Here is a 19,073-nt window from a genome sequence, read left to right as displayed (position 1 = left end):
TCTTTCTCTGCCTGAAAGAGTTAAATATCAGGTATGTAAGTGGCTGACTCGGTCCTGACTCAGACAGGAAGTGACTACAGTGTGACCCTCACTGATAAGAAATTCCAACTATAAAACACTTTCCTAGCCGAAAAAGGCGTCTGAGAGCAGGAAAGAGATAAAAAGGGAAATTTCTTATCAGTGACGGTCACACTGTAGTTGCTTCCTGTCTGAGTCAGGACCGAGTCAGCCACTTACATACCTGATATCCTGATATTTAACTCTTTCAGGCAGAGAAAGAAAAAAAGGAACACAGCATAGTGATTTGTGTGCTAGGCACTGTACATACCCATGTCTATCTCATCATGTCACATGTCACTTCGGGTATCCTTTAACCACCCTGGTGTTCTGATAAGATCGCCAGGGCGGCTGCGGGAGGGTTTTTTTTAAATAAAAAAAAAAACTATTCCATGCAGCCAACTGAAAGTTGGCTGCATGAAAGCCCACTAGAGGACGCTCCGGATGCGTTCTTCTGATCGCCTCCGGCGGCCAGAAGTAACACGGAAGGCCGCAATGAGCGGCCTTCCGTGTTTCGCTTACCTCGTCGCCATGGCGACGAGCGGAGTGACGTCATGGACGTCAGCCGACGTCCTGACGTCAGCCGCCTCCGATCCAGCCCTTGGCGCTGGCCGGAACTGTTTGTTCCGGCTACGCTGGGCTCGGGCGGCTGGCGGGGCCCTCTTTCGCCGCTGCACGCGGCGGATCGCCACGCTGCAGCGGCGATCAGGTAGCACACGCGGCTGGTAAAGTGCCGGCTGCGTGTGCTGCTTTTTATTTCATTAAAATCGGCCCAGCAGGGCCTGAGCGGCAGCCTCCAGCGGTGTTGGACGAGCTGAGCTCGTCCAGACCGCTCAGGTGGTTAAAAAGCTCTTGCAGTGTGAACCAGCCCTAATCGGAAATAAATATCACAGCCTCCATATCCTTCTCACTTCAGGTTCCCTTTAAACAAGGCTGGATTTAGGCCAAGGCCACCTAGGCCATGGCTTAGGGCACCACAGGAGTTAGGGCACCAAAGCAGCAGGCTAAACTGGTGCAGTAGTTGCACGCTTGCAAATGCTGCAATGCAGGGACATCAGGCAAGCGCCTGACTGCGGTACTCTGCTGATAGCCACCTGTGCAGCAGCCACCTTGCTCTCTGTACACGTTTGCATTGTGACTGGCCTGGCAACTATGAACTTGGGTAGCATTGGAGATGGAAAGGAAGAGGAAGCTTCTGCACTGGAGACGAGCAGAGAAATGAGTGACACTGATGGCTGCTGCGGAGTGAAGGTGAACTGGCTACCTATACTGAGAAAAGGGGGTATTAAAAGAGCCATCTGGCTACCTATACTGGAGGGAAAGGGAGAGGGAGTCATCTGGCTACCTATACTGGGGGGGAGGGAGTCATCTGGCTACCTATAATGGGGGGAGGGGTCATCTGGCTACCGATACTGGAGGGAAAGGGGGAGGAGTCATCTGGCTACCTATACTGGGGGGAGGGGTCATCTGGCTACTGATACTGGAGGGAAAGGGGGGAGGAGTCATCTGGCTACCTATACTGGGGGGAGGGGTCATCTGGCTACCGATACTGGAGGGAAAGGGGGAGGAGTCATCTGGCTACCTATACTGGAGGGAAAGGGGGAGGAGTCATCTGGCTACCTATACTGAAGGGGGCTGCTGGTAACAGTGGCCTTGGGCAGTAAAGAGTACAAATCCGGCCCTCCCTTTAAACGTTACTAATCAGTTTCTGGGAAGAATGCTTTCATATTTCCCAGGTAAGCGGGATTTGGGGGTACCGCTGGGGCAGCTGGCCACCGCTCAGGACAATTGTCAGTATTTACCTCTTCTTGAGACTCTGTAGGACTTTGCGATGCATTCTCCAGTACTGGGTCTGGCTTTCCAGTGAAACGGATGGATGGTTGACCTATTCTCATTGTTATTAATCTAGTGCAGGCTGTAGGACATAAAATACAAGAGTACATATTGACACAGGAGGAAATAAGCACATTGTGAATCCCGTGTTTACAAAGCACCTGCACAGCATCCATGTAAGTGCAGCGAATTTCCTCCTCACTCATGTCAGAGGCACGGCTGTTCATTCAAGGTCAATATTAGCCTTTTGTTATTTTCATTATTTGTGACTGTCAGTAGGAGTAGCAATAAGGCCCAACAGGTGTAATCCTAATAAAACAGATAAACCCTACCAAACAAGTCACTAATAAATGATAAAAACGATGAAAGGTTTTGAGGTTTTCGGATAATGGGCCGTGCGGTCGGAGAGGCTTCTGTTCTGGGATACTGGGCCGTGCGGTCGGAGAGGCTTCTGGGATTCTGGGCAGTACAGTTGGAGTGGCTTCTGGGATACTGGGCCATGTGGTCAGAGAGGATTCTGGGATACTGGGCCGTACGGTCGGAGAGGATTCTGGGATACTGGGTCATGTGGTCAGAGAGGCTTCTGGGATACTGGGCCGTACGGTCGGAGAGGCTTCTGGCATACTGGGCCTTGCAGTCGGAGAGGCTTCTGGAATACTGGGCCGTATGGTTGGAGAGGCTTCTGGGATACTGGGCCGTACGGTCCGAGAGGTTTCTGGGATACTGGGCCATATGGTGGGAGAGGCTTCTGGGATACTGGGTCATATGGTTGAAAAGGCTTCTGGGATGCTCGTCCGTATGGTCAGAGAGGCTTCTGGGATACTTGGCCGTACAGTCAGAGAGGATTATGGGATACTGGGCCGTACGGTCGGAGAGGCTTCTGGGATACTGGGTCGTGGGGTCAGAGAGGATTCCGGAATACTGGGCCGTACGGTCGGAGAGGCTTCTGGGATACTGGGCCGTACAGTCCGAGAGGCTTCTGGGATACTGGACCGTACGGTCGGAGAGGCTTCTGGGATACTGAGCCCTATGGTTGGAGAGACTTCTGGGATACTGGGCTGTACGGTCAGAGAGACTTCTGGGATACTGGGCCGTACGGTCGGAGAGGCTTCTGGGATACTGGGCCGTACGGTCGGAGAGGCTTCTGGGATACTGGGCCGTACGGTCGGAGAGGCTTCTGGGATACTGGGCCGTACGGTCGGAGAGGCTTCTGGGATACTGGGCCGTACGGTCGGAGAGGCTTCTGGCATACTTGGCCGTAGGGTCGGAGAGGCTTCTGGGATACTGGGCCGTGGGGTCGGAGAGGCTTCTGGGATACTGGCCCGTACGATCGGAGAGGCTTCTGGGATACTGGGCCGTAAGGGTCGGAGAAGCTTCTGGGATACTGGGCCGTACGGTCGGTGAGGATTCTGGGATACTGGGCCATATGGTTGGAGAGGATTCTGGGATACTGGGCAATACAGTCGGAGAGGCTTCTGGGATACTGGGCCGTATGGTCAGAGAGGATTCTGAGATACTGGGCCGTACGGTCGGAGAGGCTTCTGGGATACTAGGCCGTACGGTCGGAGAGGAATCTGGGATACTGGGCCGTACGGTTGGAGAGGCTTCATGGGATTCTGGGCCGTACGGTCGAAGAGGCTACTAGGATACTGGGCAATACAGTGGGAGAGGCTTCTGGGATACTGGGCCGTGCGGTCATAGAGGCTTCTGGGATACTAGGCCGTACGGTCGGAGAGGAATCTGGGATACTGGGCCGTACGGTCGGAGAGGCTTCATGGGATTCTGGGCCGTACGGTCGGAGAGGCTACTAGGATACTGGGCAATACAGTGGGAGAGGCTTCTGGGATACTGGGCCGTGCGGTCGGAGAGGAATCTGGGATACTGGGACGTACGTTGGAGTGGCTTCTGTCCTGATGAACAGAAATCTTCTGGCCGGACTGCAGAAACCGCTTGACGTCCGGGGCGACCAAGTGATAATCAGATTATTGTATTCCTCTTGTGAAAGACAATGAATGACATACGCAGACTTCTCTGGTGCCAGTTTTGCAGACCCAGTGATTAAAGTGGGAATAAATTCTGCTTTTTAAACAATAAAAAATTAATTCATTTGATTAAAATATACTTAAATCATTGCCCCCCCCCAAAAAAAAAAAAAATATATATATATTACACAGTCAAGAAATTATCAGATGTGAACATGCACCTGCTGGCAGCTTTTTCAGCTATTTCGATTTTGGGAACAATTTTAGAGTGTTCGTTATTTTTGCAGCGTTCTGCGGGGATTTTGCAATGATTGCGTTTTTCATCATGAAGTGAGCTCAATATAGTTGCTCACTCAGGATGAATATAAAGAAAAGTATTTATCATGATGCCCGGGTTCAGACACAGGAAAAGAAGTGGTTCACACTTGTGACGGATCTGTTCGGTGCGGAGCGGATAGTTTAGTGTACGCTTCGCTACGTTTTCAGGTAGCATTGGCGTCTGGTGTGGATGCGTTAGCACCGTAAGTGGGTATGAGCAACGCATCCGTTCATCCGGAAAAATGGAGCAGGTCGGGACTCTGCGTTACTTTTGCCGCAGTGCGGTGGGAGAGCTAGAGCGTCTTGAAGTCTGGAAGTACTGACGGTCCAGGAGTAAGCGGTGCGGGTTTGGGAACGTTTTTTGCCTCCGGTGTGCCGACCATTTAGACACCCCTGATGAGTCTTTGAGATGAAACGTGTTGGTTAGATCTTGAGGCGGCACACGGAGGGGGCTTGCTGGTGTTACCTGGGACGTGGATTTATATTGATATGCACATTTTTCACTTGGAACATGTAAGTATACTACTGTTACCTTTTCAGTAATAAAGCAAAACTACGCTATGGGAGTGTCTATTTCATTCTTAAAGTGGACCTGAACTAATGCACAGGACATATTAAAACACACATTAATCCCCCCTGTTTGTGTTTAAACAGAAAGCCTGTCTAATTCCCCCTCAGCTGCAGTCATCACAGTTGTAATTTGATCTCTCCGCTGTGTCCTCTCTGTCACTGGTGGTGGCCAGTAACCTCATATAAAGTCCTCCACTATTAGATTATCTCTTTCCCTTTTCTTGAGGTTGAGAATATCTGGAGTGTTTAAAGGGCAACTGAAGTGAGAGGATATGGAGGCTGCCATATTTTTTTCCCTTTTAAAGCAATACAAGCTGCCTCACTGTCCTGCTGATCCTCTGCCTCTGATACTTTACCCATATCCCCTGAACAAGCATGCAGCAGATCAGGTGTTTCTGACATTATTGTCAGATCTGACAAGATTAGCTGCATGCTTGTTTCTGGGGTTATTGAGACACTACTGCAGCCAAATAGACCAGCAGGGCTGCCAGGCAACTGGTATTGTTTAGAAGGAAATAAATTAATTTTATTAATTCATCATGTATAGAGTTTAATCCGGCTTTAAAGTACATTGTAATCGTTTGTCGCAATTTGACAGAATTATAGACGGCATTGAGATAATTGCGTCTATAAGTAGTATTTATTGCCGGTTTACTTCCTTGTGATGATATAGGCTTCGGACGTTTCCTGGGTACGCACCTGTGTTCGCATTGTTTTTGTTGCTATGGCGTTGTAATCGGGTTTGTTTACAGAATGCTCACGGCAACAACCGCACCATGTAGGTGGACATATACTGTACATATGTAGGCACCGGACCGATATATGGCCATAATGTTTAACCGCTTCCAGATCTTTGTAATCGAGATCTACACTGTGATTGGGACATGTTATCTCTGGCAGGGTGTAGATTTCACTTACCGCTCCGCACATTCCCGCTACTACCATCGAGCACGCCGTTCTCCTGCCGCTGCAGCCCACTCGCCCTGCTGTCGGTATGACGGCAGTGCTGCGTGAGCCGGTGGTGAGCCGATCTCATTGGCTCCTGACCAGGGCCGACTTAAAGAGACTCTGAAGCGAGTATAAATCTCGCTTCAGAGCTCATAGTTAGCAGGGGCACGTGTGCCCCTGCTAAACCGCCGCATACACGCGGCTAAACGGGGGTCCCTTCACCCCCAAACCGCCCACTGCGACACTTGGTCGCAGACTTGGTCGCTCCTGGAGGCAGGGCTAACGGCTGCAGCCCTGCCTCCAGTCGCGTCTATCAGCCGCGCATCGCCACCTCTCCCCCGCCCCTCTCAGTGAAGGAAGACTGAGAGGGGCGGGGGAGTGGCGGAGATACGCACTGACAGACGCGCGTGGGGCAGGGCTGCGGCGGTTAGCCCTGCCCCAACCAGGAAGCGCTCCCCGCTGCACGGAGGGGATTTGGGGGATCAGGGACCCCCGTTAAGCCGCGGGATAGGGGCTCCAGGCCCTGGGCAAATTGAATGCCCAAACTCCCCCCCCCCCCCTGTTCGGCGCGGGGAGAGCCAAATGACGGTTTTCCCCGCTGCCGCTAAACTCTGAGGCGGCGTTAAATACTATTCCCCCTCTGAGTTGCGACAACTCAGAGGGGGAATACCAGCCGCCAGAGCCCTGAATTTCCGCAACGCGCCCCGCGCAGCATAGCATTGCTGCTATGACGGCGCCCAGAAATGAACTGATCCGCCCCCCTTCCCAGCGATTACCTCTGCTCCCTGGGGCCTTGCTAACAAGCTGCAGCAGCAATTACTCACCTCTTCCGGTGGACGGCACAGTCCGGGCACTCTTGCCATGTTGTCCTCCTCTATGATCCGGCACTCGTTATTTTTAAACACGCGCCGGGTCATAGAGGAGGTGGAGGACAACATGGCAAGAGTGCCCGGACTATGCCGTCTGCTGGAGGAGGTGAGTAATTGCAGCTGCAGCTTGTTAGCAAGGACCCCGGGGAGCAGAGCAAGCGGGGGAGCAGGCAGCATTTAGCAGGGTCGGCGGCGCGGGGCCCCTACAGAGGTTGGGGGCCCTGGGGCAAATTCCCCCTTTTCCTCTATGGAAGCACCGGCCCTGCTCCTGACCCTGTGATTGACTGTGATTGGCTCTTGACTGGCTCCGTTCGCCGTGACATCGGTGAACCCGGTTTAGCTCCATAAGAGGTGACAGGCTTCTGGTACAGAAGTGGTTAAAGTACACCCATGACAAGCAGCCACAATAATATTTACACTGGCCTGTCTGCGCAGGATTACTAGCGGTTTTCCTCTTGGGATCCGGCAGAAATAGCCGAGCACGATTGGGTCCACTCTGCTGCACCTGTGCTGCAAAGTGGACCTGATCGGACTCAGTCATTTCCGACAGCCCGAGTGGAAAGCCGCTGGGGGGGGAGAGGCACAGGACTTCTTGCCTGGAGTGACAAAAAGGCTAGGAACGCACCTGCTTCCGCAGCTATCGCAGACCTCTTCTCTCCAGCATGGCTCCCCTAGTGTTGGCTTCTGCTGATTGCGTCATCAACACTAGGGGAGCCATGCAGGAGAGAAGCGGTCTGCAATAGCCACCGGAGTCATGGATTAGGTGAGACACGCTGCCAACACTGCTAATTATACACAGGGGAGTGGGTGACACGGCGAGGAGCCAGAGACACAATGGGGACAGAAAGGTAAACATTGGGGACGGAAGGGGGCACACTGGGGACAGGGGTGACTCATTTGGGACACATGGGGGGGGGGGGGGGGGGGGGGGCAGAACATCTATAATATGCCCCTGCCAGTAACTGATCACACAGCGGGCTGCAGGGAAAACACTGGACAGCAGAAGTGACGCAGCACAAAGCTGCCCGTCTGCCAGTAGCTCTGATCACACAGCGAGCTGCAGGGAAAACACTGTACAGCAGAAGTGACGCAGCACAAAACTGCCCGTCTGCCAGTAGCTCTGATCACACAGTGGGCTGCAGGGAAAACACTAAACAGCAGAAGTGACGCAGCACAAAGCTGCCCGTCTGCCAGTAGCTCTGATCACACAGCGGGCTGCAGGGAAAACACTGGACAGCAGAAGTGATGCAGCACAAAGCTGCCCGTCTGCCAGTAGCTCTGATCACACAGCGGGCTGCAGGGAAAACACTGGACAGCAGAAGTGACGCAGCACAAAGCTGCCCGTCTGTCAGTAGCTCTGATCACACAGCGGGCTGCAGGGAAAACACTGGACAGCAGAAGTGATGCAGCACAAAGCTGTCCGTCTGCCAGTAGCTCTGATCACACAGCGAGCTGCAGGGAAAACACTGGACAGCAGAAGTGATGCAGCACAAAGCTGCCCGTCTGCCAGTAGCTCGGATCACACAGCAGGCTGCAGGGAAAACACTGGACAGCAGAAGTGACGCAGCACAAAGCTGCCCGTCTGCCAGTAGCTCTGATCACACAGCGAGCTGCAGGGAAAACATTGTACAGCAGAAGTGACGCAGCACAAAGCTGCCCGTCTGCCAATAGCTCTGATCACACAGCAGGCTGCAGGGAAACACTAAACAGCAGAAGTGACGCAGCACAAAGCTGCCCGTCTGCCAGTAGCTCTGATCACACAGCAGGCTGCAGGGAAAACACTGTACAGCAGAAGTGACGCAGCACAAAACTGCCCGTCTGCCAGTAGCTCTGATCACACAGTGGGCTGCAGGGAAAACACTAAACAGCAGAAGTGACGCAGCACAAAGCTGCCCGTCTGCCAGTAGCTCTGATCACACAGTGGGCTGCAAGGATCGGTAAACACTGGACAGCAGAAGTGACGCAGCACAAAGCTGCCCGTCTGTCAGTAGCTCTGATCACACAGCGGGCTGCAGGGAAAACACTGGACAGCAGAAGTGACGCAGCACAAAGCTGCCCGTCTGTCAGTAGCTCTGATCACACAGCGGGCTGCAGGGAAAACACTGGACAGCAGAAGTGATGCAGCACAAAGCTGTCCGTCTGCCAGTAGCTCTGATCACACAGCGAGCTGCAGGGAAAACACTGGACAGCAGAAGTGATGCAGCACAAAGCTGCCCGTCTGCCAGTAGCTCGGATCACACAGCAGGCTGCAGGGAAAACACTGGACAGCAGAAGTGACGCAGCACAAAGCTGCCCGTCTGCCAGTAGCTCTGATCACACAGCGAGCTGCAGGGAAAACATTGTACAGCAGAAGTGACGCAGCACAAAGCTGCCCGTCTGCCAATAGCTCTGATCACACAGCAGGCTGCAGGGAAACACTAAACAGCAGAAGTGACGCAGCACAAAGCTGCCCGTCTGCCAGTAGCTCTGATCACACAGCAGGCTGCAGGGAAAACACTGTACAGCAGAAGTGACGCAGCACAAAACTGCCCGTCTGCCAGTAGCTCTGATCACACAGTGGGCTGCAGGGAAAACACTAAACAGCAGAAGTGACGCAGCACAAAGCTGCCCGTCTGCCAGTAGCTCTGATCACACAGCGAGCTGCAGGGAAAACACTGGACAGCAGAAGTGACGCAGCACAAAGCTGCCCGTCTGCCAGTAGCTCTGATCACACAGCGAGCTGCAGGGAAAACACTGTACAGCAGAAGTGACGCAGCACAAAGCTGCCCGTCTGCCAGTAGCTCTGATCACACAGTGGGCTGCAAGGATCGGTAAACACTGGACATCTTAAAGTGATGCAGCACAAACTAACTATCTGCTCCTGGGTGACAAAAGTTCAAAACTCCCACCTAGTGAGGATTGCCAAAAGGTTTCTGAGGCCTGGCACCCACTAACGGTGCTTTTCTAAGCACTTGTGATGTGAAAAGCTAATGTAATGCTCTCGGTGTGATCCCACTGGAGCGATGTGAAAAAATCCCTGCATAGCATTGCATTAGCGAGAGCTTTACAAATCACAAACACTCCAAAAACTCTGCTAGTGGGTTCCAAGCCTGAGGCTGGAAACACACTACGGGGTGCGTGAAAGATTGTGTTTTGCTACATATGCGTTTTTAGTGCGTTTGCGTTCTCCTTTTGCACCTGCGTTTTGATTGCATTTTAAAGAATTTGCGTTTCACACAAATCAATCTTAAGTGTTTTTGTGCATTTTGTGTGCGTTTTTTTAATATTCATTTTATGCTCTTCCCTACTCCCTAGGAAGTCAACAGGAAGCAAAAATTCATCATCAAACTTGTTTGTTGTTTTTTTATCATTAGTTTTTTTTTTAAACGTAATAAAAATGCAATAAAACACTAAACCTCTGCGTCACCATTCACATACATTAGATGCGTTTTGGAAAAATGTGCAGCAAGTTCAGCATTTTCTAAAACGCACATTGCAGAACGCAAACAAATGTGTTTTTTCCTGCGGCCCATTGACTTACATTACATTGCAGTAATGTGCTGCTACCAATCTTCTCACCTGTCAGAAGCCCTCAGGGCCCGTTTCCACTATCGCAAATTCGCATAGGCAATACAAGGGGTCGGGACTGTTTCCACTTGTCAGGATTTCATTGCGGTTTTCTGTGCAGGAAAAATCTGCACGACAGAGTAGAGATGGCCTGAACCGTTCGCTAATCTCTCTGGGCCCTGTACTACTTCTGGGTCGCTATGACCCGGAGTAGTTCGCCTGCGCTGGCCCGGCGGTGCGCGTCCTATATCGCGCGTCTGTTGCCGGGCACTCTCTGCGCATGAGCAGGACATCACTTATGACGTCTCGCACATGCGCAGAAAGTGCCCGGCAACAGGAGCGCGATATAGGACGCTCACCGCCGGGCCAGGCAGGCGTACTACTCCGGATCATAGCGACCCAGAAGTAGTACATAGCACAGAGAGACTGAGATGTTCGCGACATCTCTACGACAGAGCCATCAGAATTCGCTCGCCGCACACCACTAGGCGATTCACATACAATGTCTTTAATAGGAAATTCGTATGTGGTTGCGGTATGCGAAATTTCATGTAAATCGCATGCAATTTTGCATAAAACTAATGTAAAAGCACACAGGCACATACATAGTTAAATTCGCATACATACAAACCTATGCGAAGTCGTATGCAAAATTTGCATACAAATTGCGCATTGCATGCAAATTCGTTAACGCGGTCAAGTGGAAATGGGCCCTCAGTGTAGTTTGATATGACCCACGCCAGGGCTGCAAACATTTGATATCCAAAGCTTAGTACACACTTTCGATTATAATTGGCCAATCACTGACCGATTTTACCACCTCCAGGTAGTATGAGGGTTTTCCTACACAATCTGTTTATAGTCTTTACTATCTGCTGAACCTCATCCTACTCGGTATATTGGTCGGTGATTGGCTAATCATCATTGAACGTGTGTATCAGGCTTCAAGGTGGCCACACACCATACAATGTTTTACATTTCTTTTCAATTCAAGATTTACAATCAATTTTTCTGATTAATTGTAACATTTAAAAAATCTGACCAATGTACGTGTGTTCGAGTTTTCTCCAATTATGAAAAAAAAAAAAACATTGAAAACTGAAAAAATTGCTTGCGACTCTACATTACGAAATTGTCAATCTACCACACACCATACAATCTTGCAAAAAAAAAAAAAAATTGATCGGAAATTTCTGCCACTCCCAATCAAGAAAAATCAAGAAAAAACAGGAAATCTGATCGGAATTTTAACTCAAATAATAAAAGAGCTTTTGAATTTTCTGTACAAACAATCGCTTTTATCAAATTGCTGTAAAATCGGATCATTTTATTGTATCGTGTGTGGCCACCTTTAGGTTGTGTAAATCATCCAATCCAATTTTGATTGGCCAATTTTACCCCTTCCATGTCGTAGCTGGGGACAGCATATTTTGAATACCATGAACAGATTGCATAGGTAGGCTCTCAGGAAGCAGGAAATTTGGGCGCATGAGGCAGGTGGACAAAAAGGGCGCCGCCATTCACTCCCATAATAAATATCGTTTAAATCGGCGCCCAACAGGAAAAAAGGGCGCCGGAGAAAAATAACGTTTTAAAAGCGGCGCCCGGAGACTTTTAATGTTTTATAACTGTTTCTCATGATTACACATTATTTAATGATTTATAATTTTTAAAACATTATTTTTAAACGAAAAACAGTACAATATTTTTTAAAACATTACTTTTAAACGAAAAACCGTACAAATTTTTTTTTTTTTTGCTTTTTTTTTTTTTTTTTGCATTTTTAAACGAAAAACCGCACCATATTTTTTTAAAACGTTATTAATGCTTATCACAGGGGGGTCTTAGGTTTAGGCACCAACAGGGGGAGCTTAGGGTTAGGCACCAACAGGGGGGTCTTAGGGTTAGGCACCAACAGGGGGGTCTTAGGGTTAGGCACCAACAGGGGGGTCTTAGGGTTAGGCACCAACAGGGGGGGTCTTAGGTTTAGGCACCACCAGGGGGGTCTTAGGGTTAGGCACCAACAGGGGGGTCTTAGGGTTAGGCACCAACAGGGGGGTCTAGGGGTTAGGGATAGGTACAGGGAGGGTTCTGTGTGAGAGTAGGCTTAGGTATAGCTTTAGTGAAATTCTTATTAATGTTTTATAAAACGTTATTATAAATTTCAATTTTTAAACAGGGAAGATTAACGTTTTTAAAATTGCCGATTTTATACACAATATTTAATGATTTATAACTTTATAACTTTATAAAACATTATTTTTAAACGAAATATAACACAATTTTTTTTAAACGTTATTGATGATTATCTTTTAAAACCCTGCGCCCTTTTTTCCCGGCGCCCTTTTTTAACGTACGCAGGCTCTCATGCTACATGGTGGAGGTAAAATTGAGCAATCAAAACTGAATGTGAGTTTGTACCCTAAAATGAACACCTTTTAAGCAATAAGCCTAGTACACACTTTAAATTATGATTGGCCAATCAGTGACCAATTTTACCACCTCCATGTAGTATGAGGTATACAGATACTGACTACTATGAGCAGATTGTGGAGGCAAACCCTCGTACTAGATGGTGGTGGTAAAATTGGCCAGTGATTGGCCACTCATAATTGTAAGTGTGTACCAGCTTTAAAGGGGAACTGAAGAGAGAGGTATATGGAGGCTGCCATGTTTATTTCCTTTTACACCATACCAGTTGCCTGGCAGCTCTGCTGATCCTCTGCCTCTAATACTATTAGCCATAACCCCTGAACAAGCATGCAGCAGATCAGGTGTTTCAGACATTAAAGTCAGAGCCGACAAGACTAGCTGCATGCTTGTTTCTGGTGTTATTCAGATACTACTGCAGAGAAATAGACCAGCAGGGCTGCCAGGCAACTGGTATTGATTAAAAGGAAATAAATATGGCAGCCTCCATATACCTCTTACTTCAGTTCACCTTTACGCACAAAGATTTGGGACCTGTAAGCTTTTCTAAAACAGCCCCGAACGGCTGAAGATAGATTTCATATTACGCTGTAGCAAGCCAGATGGGGTACAAAAAATGTATAATTCATCTGATATTAAAACTATTTAACAATCAATTATGAAAAATCATATATAGGAAACAGTCATATATAGGAAACTCCCACTTTCATGAAAAAGTGTCATAAATATAGCTCAGTGCTACATACTGGTCATTTTACAATTTAATGTTATTATAAATCACCCTTCCACTTCAGTCTGCAAGTGGCTAAAACCTTTAAAGGACAACTGAAGTGAGAAATATATGGAAGCTGCCATATTTATTTATTTTTATACAATACCAGTTGCCTGGCAGCCCTGCTGCGCTATTTGGCTGCAGTAGTGTCTGAATCACACCAGAAACAAACATTCAGCTAATCTTGTCATATCTGACAATCATGTCAGAAACACCTGATCTACTGCATGCTTGTTCAGGGTTTATAAAAGTATTAGTTGCAGATGATTAACAGGATAGTCAGGCAGCTGGTATTGCTTACAAGGAAATAAATATGGCAGCCTCCATATACCTCTCACTTCAGTTGCCCTTTAAAAACGTACAAGAAGTACCAATCAATATTTGCGACCATAGCAATAGTACATGCTACTCTGTTAGGAGTACAGGTGCTGTAAATTCCCACGTTGTTGCAGGAGGAATGAGCTGCACAAAGCAGGAGGGTCTATTACGCATTCTGAACACCTGCACTAATCCATGAAATGGCAGCAACCTTTCCTACGTGTATGATCGTGTTTTATATGCACATAAAACCAAAGTGATCAAGATGGAAAAAGTCATACCATTAATCCTCGCAATGTTTACAAACTGAAAGCAGTGAGGATTTTTTTTAGCAAGATACTTTCAGTAAACAGCGAAGGCTGCGGAAACTCCACACTCATTATAAAGAACTTCAAAAACTTTAGACTGTCCAGGAGCTCACAGCTTGCTGCAGGTGTTAAGCTGGGTACACTCGTGAGATAAAAGTCTTTGGAAGACGAGGAATCGATCTCCTGCAGAGGTTTGTCAGTGAGGTTTGAATGATGGGTCTTTCTAACGATGCTGTACACATGCAAGAGATCCGTTCCTGCAAACGTTCCGAGAAATACTTTGATAGTCCGTTTACTGCCCCTATTCTTCGTGCAGTCGCTGTGCACACAGACGTTAAGAAATGTCTGCAGATCTCATACACAGCTTGTCTAACGAACAATCATCTGCAGACCAGATCCACCGGGATGGATTTGAAAGATTGAGAGACAAAATATATTTTATTATCTTCTATAATCTTCTTTAAGCTGAATTCCCACCAGAAGGTGTATCGAAGAAGCTACAGCAACATGACCCGATGAACGAGCGTTCCCCGATCCATTTTCTACACATGACGGCATACAACAGGTGCGAACGATTGCGGTACTTTGTGTGGTAGTCATCGGAGATCTAAAAGATCTGATCCGTCATGACGTGATCGACACGTGTTTTGCGAGAGAATCCTACAGATGCACCCACGGCGTGAAATCGCGGAAAAAAATCACTCGACACAGAAAAGGTCACACGTCGTGGAAAAAAAAAATCGCAGAAAAAGTCAAATCGTGGCAAAAAGTACCCACGGCATAAAATCGCAGCAACAATCACTTCATGCAGAAAAAGTCACACATCTCGGGAAAAATCGCCCAAAAAATGGAATCGTGGTAAGCGTACTCATGGCGTGAAATCACAGAAACGATCGCTTGATGCAGAAAAAGTTGCAGAAAAAAATAGCATGGGTACAGCACTTTCAATCGTTATCCGCCAGTTGGTGCTTGACGTTTCGATTTCCAAAGACTTTCATCTCACGTGTGTATGCAGCTTAAGAAGCAGCACAGGGCACGAGCCACTGTCACTTATTTTTACCCCAGGACTGATCCGAGGACCAGCAGAAAACGACTACCTATGCATGTCTTCATTAGAAACATTATGGGATAGCTGTTTTTCTTTTGGGGGGGGGAGGGGGGTATATACAGAGAGACCCCTAGGACTCACAACATTGCAGTTTCACCAGATACAAACAAGGTTGTCTTCATGTACAAAATATACAATACTGGTTTTTATTACATAGTTTTGTTGTTAAATGTTTCAGTATTGTATAAACTATTCTAATTTGTTTAAAACTCTTTAAAAAGCACATTGAAAACAACCAAGAAACATAGTTTAGTCTGTATGTTTCAATCCAGAGTTGTCTGGAAGTAAAATAACTTATCCACATCTCACCGTGTATAACACAGGACTCAACTTACAAACAAATTCAACTTACAAACAAATTCAACTTACAAACAACCTCCCTGTGTGTAAGTCGGGTGTTAATGCTTGCCATGTATAGAGCTGAGCTGAGAGTTCCCCCATAATGTATAATAGAATGATCTCCCGGAGGGGTCATTAGGCGGCGTGCAGCGTATCGGTGACATATGCTGCACACACACATCTGCTACTCACCACAGCTTCAGGTTGGAGGTAGCCGATGTCCTCAATAGCCTTGATGTTGATGATGTGGATGCCTTTGTCGTCGCCTGTTGTGGCGTGATGCTTGTCCTTCTCCTTCATCCTCCGCTGGTGGCGTCCTTGGGCGTTTGGGGCGCTGCGTCGATCTGTAGAGGAGACAAGAAATGCATCCAGCTAAGCCACAGTGATGTGAGTCTGTGTCTCTCACGCCTCTAAAACCTGCTCTCTCTCCAAGCTCAGCCTCTCTGGTCTTCCTCCCCAGCTCTGCCCAGCAGCGAATCCCCCTCGGGGATCCATTGTCAAAGGGGATTACTCAGCAAAAAGCTGCTTTCATCACAAGTTTGTGCAGTGCAGGGTGCAGGCGGGTGCTGCTCTGAGAGTGACAAAACTTTGCCTTCAGGGCGGATAATTCTCATAGCAGGACGCCTTATAGCTGGGACTGGAGTCTGTTTCTAGGGGGGAGTATTTTATCGTTATTATGATTGCTTTATAAACTGCCAACATATTCCGTGGTGCTGTACAGAGTAAGAACAAAACATGGGGTGTATAATACAGACAGCCGTATACACAAAATATACACACTGGTCTGTAATACGGAATTGGTAGACATGGTAATTGCAGTGACAGTTGTAAGATGCTTGAAGGGAACCTTAACTGAGAGTGATATGGATGTTTCCTTTTAAACAATACTAGTTGCCTGGCAGTCCTGCTAATCTCTTTGGCTGCAGTAGTGGCTGAATCACACACCTGAAACAAGCATGCAGCTAATCCAGTCTGACTTCAGTCAGAGCACCTGATACGCATGCTTGTTCAGGGTGTGTGGCTAAAAATATTAGAGGCACAGGATCAGCAGGCGAGCCAGGCAACTGGTATTGTTTCAAAAGGAAAAATCCGTATCCCTCTCAGTTTAGGAATGATTGCGTTTTCTGATTCTATAACATTGAAATGCAATCGCTTGAAAATCACTCCAACAATGCTGCGTGCACCAGCAGCAAATCGCTAATCACTGGCGATCGCTACAGTGTGAACACTACCATTGACTTGCATTGGCAGCAGCACTTTGCTGATCGCCAGTGATCAGCAAATCGCTGAAAAATCGCCCAGTGTGCAGATGCTTCCATCTGCTGAAAAGCTTTATGGAGATGATTTCATTTTCCAGCACGGCCTGGCACCTGCTCACAGTGCCAAAACCACTGGTAAATGGTTTACTGACCATGGTATTACTGTGCTCAATTGGCCTGCCAACTCTCCTGACCTGAACCCCATAGAGAATCTGTGGGATATTGTGAAGAGAAAGTTGAGAGACGCAAGACCCAACACTCTGGATGAGTTTAAGGCCACTATGGAAACATCCTGGGCCTCCATAACACCTGAGCAGTGCCACAGGCTGATTGCCTCCATGCTACGCCGCATTGAAGCAGTCATTTCTGCAAAAGGATTCCCAACCAAGTATTGAGTGCATAACTGAACATAATTATTTGAAGGTTGACTTTTTTTGTTTTAAAAACACTTTTCTTTTATTGGTCGGATGAAATATGCTAATTTTTTGAGATAGGAATTTGGGGTTTTCATGAGCTGTATGCCAAAATCATCAATATTAAAACAATAAAAGGCTTCAACTACTTCAGTTGTGTGTAATGAATCTAAAGTATATGAAAGTCTAAAGTTTATCAGTACACTACAGAAAATAATGAACTTTATCACAATATGCTAATTTTTTGAGAAGATCCTGTATATCAGTAAGAACATTAGAGAAAACACTTACCCTGCTCCCTGTTTCATCCTCACTGCTAAAAGTGTCTGTTATCAGCTGTGATAAGAATCCCGGACTGAGCATTCAGTCTGGCTTTGCAGGGAATGATTATTGCTGAGTCATTATAGCAGAGCCACAAGGGGGCAGGCTTGGGCATGAAAAGACACCAGAGAAGACAGACTCAGCTATAATCTTTCCGTAGCAAAGCTAGACTGAGTGCTCAGTCGGGGATTCTTATCAGAGCTGATAACAGACAGATTAAACAGAGAACAATGAAACAAAGAGCAGATTAGGTGTTTACTGTCATGTTCCCACTGATTTATAAGGTAAAATACAAGAGGGTGCTTCATCTCTGGTTCTCTTTAAAGGAGTCATCAGAGAGATTTACATAAAATAAGCGCTACTTACCGGGGGCCTCCTCTAGCCCCAAGCTCCCAGGATGTCCCTCACTTGCGCAGTCCACTCCGGCCCACGTGGCGGTGATTGACAGTGCCGCTCGCGCAGGCGCAGTACAGAGCGACCTCCCGGTTGCTCTGACGTCATCACCGGGGACCGGTAAGCAAATGTATATTGTTCCACTCCCTACCCCCTTACCCTCCGAAATTGGCCCTAGACGATCCATCCACTTCCTCACTCAAGCTGCACATGGCTAGACAAGTGTGTGTCTCCATACCGACAAATCAGCAAGATGCTAATTTCTGCATCCTGTTTAACTATGTGGAATCCTCCTCCCAGAGCATCCTGGGAGACCAGGTATTTATTTGTACGCTTTAGAGCTCAGTAGATGAACATTCCACAGAGATCACCTGACAGGACTAAAGGCAGCCATACACTAGCCAATTGCCACCAGATCAACCAACAGATAGATCGCTCTCTGATCTAATCTAATCAGAGAGGGATCTAATGGCTGCCCATACACTGCACACAGATTTTGATCTGTGGAGCTGCCACTGCCGCCTGCCTTGACACTCCTGCTCCCCCGACCAGCACTGCAGCAATACATTACCTGTCCGCCGGCACGAGTCCCCGGGTCCGTGCCTTCACTTCTTCATCTTCTCTGCACTTCCTGTCCCGTCCTGTCAGCAGGGCCGGGCCGAGGCAGAGGCGAGAGAGGCTCCAGCCTCAGGGCGCAGTGTAGGAGGGGGCGCACAACTCACTCAGCTATCATTCCCCTATTGTGTTTGAAGCAGAGAGAAATAAGAAAAGGGGATACATGGCAGTGACTGCAAGCCAGATAACTAGATATTGAGGTGTTGTGGGGGTTGGAGCGCCTCTTAGTCTAATAGCAATCAGTGTGTGACGGCTGGGGTGGGAGGGATGGAGGGGAGCACTTTGGGGTCTCAACCTTGGGTGCTGGAGGACCTTGTCCCGCCTCTGCCTGTCAGAAGGGGAAGTTCAAACAGTAGAGGGCGCTCTACTGTTTGAACTTCCCCTTCTCACAGGACGGGACAGGAAGTGCAGAGAAGATGAAGAAGGCCAGCTGGAGAAAGGAACAGCACGGACCCGGGGACTCGCGCCTGCAGACAGGTGATGCTATTGCTGCGTCAGTTGTCACCGAATCGAACGTCGCTTACGACGCGCTCCCGACCCACTGGTAATCAAACTAAATTTTCCGCCTGGACAGATCGATGGAATCGATCCATTTCTGATGGTAATTGGTCGATCGGTCTGTGTTTGCGTTATCGATTTTACGGCAGATTCGATCACAGTGATTGAATCTGCTG

General features: G+C 48.2%; 1 protein-coding gene across 11 annotated transcripts in view; it reads right to left on the bottom strand.

Moving 5' to 3' along the window:
- Positions 1-19,073, bottom strand: part of ANO1 (anoctamin 1) — a 1,209,699-nt gene that overhangs the window by 268,206 nt on the left and 922,420 nt on the right. For all 11 annotated transcript variants that reach the window (XM_068260041.1, XM_068260039.1, XM_068260043.1 and 8 more), the window contains one exon: positions 15,591-15,742. In XM_068260041.1, the coding sequence (XP_068116142.1) occupies positions 15,591-15,742 (152 nt within the window). The remainder of the gene's footprint in view (positions 1-15,590; positions 15,743-19,073) is intronic.

This window comes from Hyperolius riggenbachi, chromosome 11, assembly GCF_040937935.1.
Source record: "Hyperolius riggenbachi isolate aHypRig1 chromosome 11, aHypRig1.pri, whole genome shotgun sequence".
NCBI lineage: Eukaryota > Metazoa > Chordata > Amphibia > Anura > Hyperoliidae > Hyperolius > Hyperolius riggenbachi.
Note: the sequence above shows the minus strand (reverse complement) of the source record. Positions and strands in the feature narration are given on the sequence as shown.